The 6,767-nt window shown below is 45.8% G+C and overlaps 2 protein-coding genes across 4 annotated transcripts; one reads left to right on the forward strand and one right to left on the reverse strand.

Annotated features, from left to right (window-relative positions):
- Positions 1-86: 86 nt before the first annotated feature.
- On the reverse strand, positions 87-2,222 carry LOC105277694 (probable Ufm1-specific protease 1). 3 transcript variants are annotated; one of them, XM_011336267.3, is made up of 5 exons: positions 2,107-2,195; positions 1,426-1,535; positions 925-1,083; positions 673-843; positions 87-598 (listed from the first exon to the last, which is right to left on the reverse strand). In XM_011336267.3, exons 3-5 carry the CDS (start codon positions 1,057-1,059, stop codon positions 242-244), a joined length of 663 nt encoding a protein of 220 aa, XP_011334569.1. In that variant the 5' UTR covers positions 1,060-1,083; positions 1,426-1,535; positions 2,107-2,195; the 3' UTR covers positions 87-241. The 3 variants fall into 3 exon arrangements, with proteins under 3 accessions (XP_011334569.1, XP_011334567.1, XP_011334570.1); XM_011336265.3 differs by lacking the exon at positions 2,107-2,195 and adding an exon at positions 1,750-2,100; XM_011336268.3 differs by lacking the exon at positions 1,426-1,535 and having other exon boundaries at positions 2,107-2,222.
- Positions 2,223-2,419: 197 nt separating this feature from the next.
- Positions 2,420-5,902, forward strand: LOC105277696. Its single transcript, XM_011336269.3, has 7 exons — positions 2,420-2,559; positions 3,111-3,310; positions 3,413-3,708; positions 3,794-3,990; positions 4,093-4,153; positions 4,230-4,416; positions 4,510-5,902. Exons 2-7 carry the CDS (start codon positions 3,162-3,164, stop codon positions 5,606-5,608), a joined length of 1,989 nt encoding a protein of 662 aa, XP_011334571.1. The 5' UTR covers positions 2,420-2,559; positions 3,111-3,161; the 3' UTR covers positions 5,609-5,902.
- Positions 5,903-6,767: the final 865 nt, after the last annotated feature.

Here is a 6,767-nt window from a genome sequence, read left to right on the forward strand (position 1 = left end):
CTAAAATCTCCTCAATCTTATGTTTTTATGTATAACGCTATGAATTTTTATTACACGGGAATAAAACAAGGAAAAAAGAGAAAGTGACGAACGTCAGGTTTATGTACAATTCTTAAGTATGAATTATATACTGTAAATCAGTGTGTCTTATAAAATTGCATTTTTGAAATAATTGCAATTTTCAAAGAAATTATTACACGACATTATTTTATATAGATAATATAAAAATATATATTTAACGCTATTTATTTAATGTGTGATATTTGAGCTGCGGTAGACACAAATTATAAAATGAACTGTCGATGAAGTCATTCAAGTTTTGCCACTTCACCCAACGATCGTTCCTCAAGTGTTCCGCGCTCTTAGCTTTTCCGACAAAGTGCGGATCCACTATTAGCAGATATACATCCTTATCTGCAATATGTAATCCTACTATACACTTGCTGGAACAATCTCTATCACCACCCATCATGATGGGACTGCCAAATTGCTCAAGATGCTTTTTAATGCTATCTACATGATTTATCAATTCCTTTCCCCTCGAAATGTGAATTATTTTGCTAAGAACGTCATACAGTTGATTTAACACAACAGATACCTATAAAAAACATTTAAATAAATCGCGTTATATATCGTTTAAACGTGTGTTGAGGAAACTAAAGTTAAGCTTACTTCAAAACTTCCTATCCATTCTTTTGAGCCAATAAATGTCACGTCTTTATCTTCGACTGCAACAAGGGTCTTTTGTATTGTATCAATACTAGGAACAGTCTTTTGCAAACGTTCATTGTTTATGATCCAAGAACAAATGGTTTGCAGTGTTCTATATCCACATCCCCAGCCCTGGATAAACATAAAGCGAATTTATTTTCACATTGCAATATACGATAAAATAATTGCAATTTTATATGGAACATTAATTACCCTATCATTGAAACCGTCACAATTGTAATGCCAGTAATCATAATCCCCTTGTACCGAAAATGTTTCACCATTATTTGGTGAATCTAGATCCTGGTGGACATTTTTCAATAAATTATTGGAATAATTGGCAGTCATCTTTTCTATGTCATCAAAGAAAACCTGGTAAAAGTATATAATATGTATTTATTTATTGTGTAGGACAAAAATGTCAAGTTTTATAATTTATCAGGCCGAGCCGTCTCGACGGCGCCATCAGCATGCGAGTAACGAGAAGTGATATCTCTAAGCGAGCGATGGTTTATTTAGCGGCGTTCCTGTGATCGGATGACGAGACGGTCACAGAGTGGTCCATCGTGGCGACGATTCTTTGTATTGCAAGCGTATAAGAGCGGCGTGTCCGAACGTGGGCATGCATTCGCGTATTACCACCGAACTGATTCGCGGATCACTCGTGAGCCACCCGTCGCGAGATAATTTGTCGCGAATCAATCATCCTGATACCTTTGTACTATTCTCCAATAAAGTGTTTATCTTGACAATTAATCAGAAGTGGAATTAAAGTGTTTCATCTTCCTACAACTTCAGAAGTGGGATACCAATCGTGGATCTTCCTACAATTGTAAGATTACATATCTATTGCTTTGTTTAATAAATTCATATTTTCAATTAATATTACAAGAACATGTATATTGCAAATGAACGTATGTATATTATTATCAGTAATAATTAATACTCTTCAATTAGTATATTACTAGCATGTATTTATTTCTATAAATGCATATAAATAGATTTGAATTTCCCGCGATGATAAGCGCCTCGCCTAACCTCTCCTACAAGCTTCCCCTTATCTGTCATTCGTAATCTGTCATCTACCACCTAACCTATCCAATCACAAAACCACACAAAACGAAACTTGCTTATCAGTCGCACTCTCGAAGACGAAGTTCAGCCTCTGTGCAATCTCCAGATTGCAAAATATATTATTTATACTGTTGCAGAGTACACTTAAAACTCAAGTTTAACAATCCAGATTCTAAACAAACAATTGAAATAACCGTTTTCTACTCTCGCGGTGAGTGCTCGTAACGTTGAGGCGACCGATTACACGAGTGAATGATTGTCATCGCGCTTTATTAATTAACGCGGCGCAGAATCTGCGCGACGGGTGAATCGTGGCGTCACCTGTCAACACGTCCGAATGGTGGTGGTGCGTTCTCGCATCGCGTGATCGTACGAGAGACTTGATTGGGAATGCGGGGCTCGCGCAGGTTCCGCATCGACTTTGCGATTTAAGTACTACGTTTTTTGGCGACAGCTCGCAGAGGTTAACAGCACCGCCGGCAACAGACGCGGGACACCAATCGACAACAATGAACACTGTGTTCTCGTAGCGGAATCTGATAGGAGAGCGCACGAGGACGAGGGAAGGCTGCGCGACAGAGGAAGAGCGTAAGAGAGAGAGAGAGAGAGCGAAACAAGCGAGGCGAAGGAGAAAGAGAAGAGAGCGAACGCTGGAAAGGCGGAAGGAGAGTCGCGCAAAGTATCGCGTTCGTCACGCATCGGGCGTCCGCCTCGGCTGGCTGGAAGAGGCGCACCGTTTCCCAGGGGAAAATGAGAGCGACGTCCTCGTGCTCGGTAAGCCCGCGTCTTATTCGATTAGCCAAGTCGGTTACAGCCCCGAGTAGAGGCAGACGGTCTCATCGGGCAACCGTTTGACGGCTGCACAGTAGGCAGCTATTTATCGATTTTTCAGTAACGTCGACCGCGAGATCCGTTGCCACGTTTCAGGGAGTTTCACGCGCTCGGCGCCTGGATCTCGATCGTTTCGCTCGCCTCGCGCGACACTCGCAGCGCGTCGCGGAACGACGCGTCTGGCTGTCGCAACGAGTGTGGAAACGGTCATAGGTTATGTTTGTTACTGCGTTTGCTACTGGTGGTGTTTTTGTAGCCTCGTGCAATTCTTTAGCTAGTGTGTCACTCGACGTTCGTCCGAGATAACGTGACGTCCCGAAAGCGCGCGTTCAGTCGCCTCGTGCCCTCACGCCGTCGATCGTTCGCTCGCGAGAGTTCCGCGCGACGAAATTAATTCAATAATGCAGTTACCGCGATCGCTGTTTTGACGCTGCCGCCTGACCGAGCTGACCCGACTGTCTCACGTTTCATTGCGAGTTGTTTTCCCCGATCAGTGAAACTAAAGGTGGAAGAAAGAAGTAACGTGACGCTCGAGAGGACGGGAGATGTACGGCGCCGAGAGGGAGGAGGTGTCTGAAAGCTGGCAACACACGTATGACCTGAGCAGCACCATGATTCCCAACGTGAGTACGGCGATCGACGTCGAGGAGCACTTCTGCAAGCACATCCTCTACAAGGAAATTCAAGACTCGAGGTACAGCCGCGCAACGTTGTTATCAAGCATGCCAAGCGGCAGCGACAACCCAAAATCTGTCGACGGTCCACGTCATTGTACTCGGTGTTTCTTGCTTTTCAGAGTACGGATATGGGACGTTGTGATTTTAGTACCGAATCTCCTGTTCCTTCTGTTCATCGCAATGCGGTTTAACCGTGCAAGGCTAAAGTTACGTGCTACGAGCAGCCCAATATTCCTGGCGTTTTACGGTCTGGTCATCTGTAACATAGTTATATCAGTGATACGATGCGTGGTGTCAATGACGGTGAACGCCGCAGCGACCGTCGGCGGTAAGGCCGACAAAGTGCTGTGGGTCACAGTGAGATTTTTTCTGCTGTGTACCGAGATGAGCGTAGTTATATTCGGTTTAGCGTTCGGTGAGTGAGTTTACTGCAAGTAAACGAGAAAGAGACGCACGGGTTCACCAGTGAGTTAATGATTTTCCCTTTCGTTCGCTTCCAGGTCACCTGGACAGCCGCTCGAGCATTCGTAGAGTGCTGCTCGCCACGTCGCTCATAGCTTTGGCATTCACGATCACTCAAGGAACACTGGAATTGGTCCTGCCGGATGACACGTTCCACATTCCCAGCCGAGACTTTTACGTGTTCGGCCACGGCGGCATGATGTTTTGGTTTTGCAGCAGTCTCGTTTTTACTACGGTACACCTATGCACGCTGTTTACTTTTGCATTTTGTCAGCGACAAGTTACAATTGATCTCTCGATGCATATACCTCACTGAAGCTGTCGATATCGCTTTTAGATATATCTCTTTATATTAATACTGCCATGGACACGGTTGCGGGACCGCCTAGCACTTCCTAGTAAGTGACTCTTGGATGCATGGAGATACCTTGAGCAACTTGATCAGCCGCACCACTGACACGTCTTCTGTTGCAGCGCGGAAAAGCTTTTACGTCTATGCCGGAACGTTGGCGACGTTGGACCTGGTGCAATCGATCGGCGCGGGCTTTCTCAACTACACGCAAAATCCAGTGGGTCTGTGCATCGTGGACTTCACGGCGGCGATCTATCTGACTCTCTTTACTCCCTTCGTTTACTATACGTTCCTGTCGGAATTCTTCGGGTAAGCTTTCCGTGCGACAGTTCGCGTAATCAGACTCTCTCTGTCTCGTGTGTACATTCGATTGATACATCTTGAACAATTGTTTCGTTCCAGGGTCTCGCAACCTACAATAATGTTTTCGTACAAAGCGCAAGTCGACGACGCGATGGACGAAGACACGGTGTCGTTGCCGCACCAACAGAGCTTCTCGTCCTTGAAAACCGACAGCGATTACATCTATCAGGTCCATACTCCTTCTATTCACATGCCGCTATATGATTCCCAGGCATCCTCCAAGTCCTCCAAGCAGGGTGCTTCTCTCCACTCTTTAACATCCGCTAAAGGCCGCAAAAGTAGTTACGCAGCTTCTTACGATTCACATGGTGCACTGTACCGCTCGACTTTCGGTGTTAGGAGGTTCGACAGGCCCGCCAGCACGGAGAAGGGTATCTCAGAATTGGTTCACTATCCCTTGATCAGGTCCAGCGCTTTGCCCGTCGTACAGAAAAGCGTGCCAGATCTGAGAAGTCCCAGTCCGATCCGGGAGAGCAGCTCCGCACCAGTAACGCACTTTAAGTACCAGGCTCCCGGTAGCGTCTCGAACTTTCTCCTCCCGGGCGATACCGCCAGTAACTTCCTCTACAAACCGGGAACGAACGACAGTAGCGTCAATCTGTTTTCTCAAACGAGGAAGAGTAGTTTAGAGACCCTTGATAAAACGGTTATGTTGTACGCCACGCTCGAAAATATTTCGCGCAGACACAGTAGCAGCCTGGAGGCACCGGCTCCAGCGCTCGAGAATACCTTGCAGTCGATCTTGGACAGCGGCACTGTCGAAAGCAAAACGGAGAATACCCAAGGCTCTCGCTTAACGACGAGCGACATGGAGAAAGTGGGTAAGGAAAGCGCCGCTGTCGCGGGTCCGAGTCATCTTGACGCCAAGATGTCCTTTAAGATTCACTCCGACGATACGTTACCTGGAACGCGCGATATCTTAAACGTCACGCAGGAATTTCTGCCCGCGCCCGTTTCCATAACCGGCGCCAAAAGAAAGAGCAGAAACGACTCGAGGGCAGGCGAGCAGGGCGGTTTGAGCGATTACCTGCTGTCCATAACGTCCCCGAAAATCCGGAAACTGTCTAGGAATGACGGTAGCCAGCCTCCCGATCCCTCCCGAGATTCAGACCTCCACACGCAAACTGAGTCTTTGTAAATAGCTTGTGTGTCGATACGTATCGGCTGTAGTCGATTTACTGTTGTACCTGTACATAACGTAGATGATACTTCCAGGTTTTGCGTTGATATTATTATTACTTGTTTTAATCCACGGGTGAAACAAATCAAGATTTGTATATTGAGTTGTCGTGCTGTTATTATTATACATGTGTTTAATAATCTTTTACGCATTATAACGCGTGGTGAAGTGCCGCTCGAGTGCTTTATCTAACTGTAAATATCTCAAGCATGTCTAGGAATATCTTATAATTAAACGTATTGATGTAGCCAATGCACTTGGTTTCATTTATTTACACTAACTTTCGGGCAGTCTCCCCTGGTAACGATATACCATCCCGCTTCTTTACGAGTCGGAATCTTGCAAATAATTTCAGGCAGTAGTTTGTTACGCGCGCGCGACACGTGCACCAAGTCTGCACCAAGCTTCAGTGTTTGTGACAGTACACGCGACTCCTCGATCTTTATTTACTGCAAAGTGCTTTTTTTTTTAACACAGCTCGATTCGATCGCAGTGTAGCAATGGGCCGATATCTGCGGTTCTGCGTACAAATACTTTGTGCGCATATCGGCAGAGATGTAGTCACTATTGCGTACGTTGGCTTTCGTACAGTGGTGCTGCTAATTGATAAATTAATAATCGATATAATAATTAAGGAGCCAACCTTGCTCGGTGAATGCAAAGCAGAATGTTCTTTCTTCTTTACAGAATCACAGCGTTTATGACTCGACCCAGTTCGACACGAACGCTACGCCAATCAACCCGCTCTACGCGGCGTCTCTTCAAAGCCCAGACAGTATTACCGGTTACAGTATAGACAGTCAAGAAGCGCCGAATCCGCCACCGAATGGTTACCAACAATGAACCGTCGTGCATATCGGTTCGGTATGCGCTAAAGACTGCAGAACAAATCTGGATACGAACGACTATCCGATCGAGTAACGATTTAGCAAAGAGCTTCGCCAGATTTTGTCTGAATGTCGTGAATTTCCTGGAGAAGTTTCGTATTTTCCTCCTCCGGAGGAAAAGCGTTGTCGTGCGCGACAGAGCTCGGAATCGACGGCAGCGTACGAGTGTTGAGTTTACGAAAGGATTCTAGTCGCTCTCAAATATTTTGAAGGCCGTAATACACGATGCG

The sequence above is a fragment of the Ooceraea biroi genome, chromosome 7 (assembly GCF_003672135.1).
Source record: "Ooceraea biroi isolate clonal line C1 chromosome 7, Obir_v5.4, whole genome shotgun sequence".
In the NCBI taxonomy this organism is placed as follows: Eukaryota; Metazoa; Arthropoda; class Insecta; order Hymenoptera; family Formicidae; genus Ooceraea; species Ooceraea biroi.

What these genes read in the sequence shown, in the direction of transcription:
- LOC105277694 (XM_011336268.3), bottom strand. Translation starts at nt 1,059, where the DNA reads ATGACTGCCAATTATTCCAATAATTTATTGAAAAATGTCCACCAGGAT. An exon ending in GTGACGGTTTCAATGATAGG is followed by an intron (nt 844 to 924) that starts GTAATTAATGTT and finishes ATGTTTATCCAG; the next exon opens with GGCTGGGGATGTGGATATAG. An exon ending in AATGGATAGGAAGTTTTGAA is followed by an intron (nt 599 to 672) that starts GTAAGCTTAACT and finishes TGTTTTTTATAG; the next exon opens with GTATCTGTTGTGTTAAATCA.
- LOC105277696 (XM_011336269.3), top strand. Translation starts at nt 3,162, where the DNA reads ATGTACGGCGCCGAGAGGGAGGAGGTGTCTGAAAGCTGGCAACACACG. An exon ending in TATATTCGGTTTAGCGTTCG is followed by an intron (nt 3,709 to 3,793) that starts GTGAGTGAGTTT and finishes GTTCGCTTCCAG; the next exon opens with GTCACCTGGACAGCCGCTCG. An exon ending in GGACCGCCTAGCACTTCCTA is followed by an intron (nt 4,154 to 4,229) that starts GTAAGTGACTCT and finishes CTTCTGTTGCAG; the next exon opens with CGCGGAAAAGCTTTTACGTC.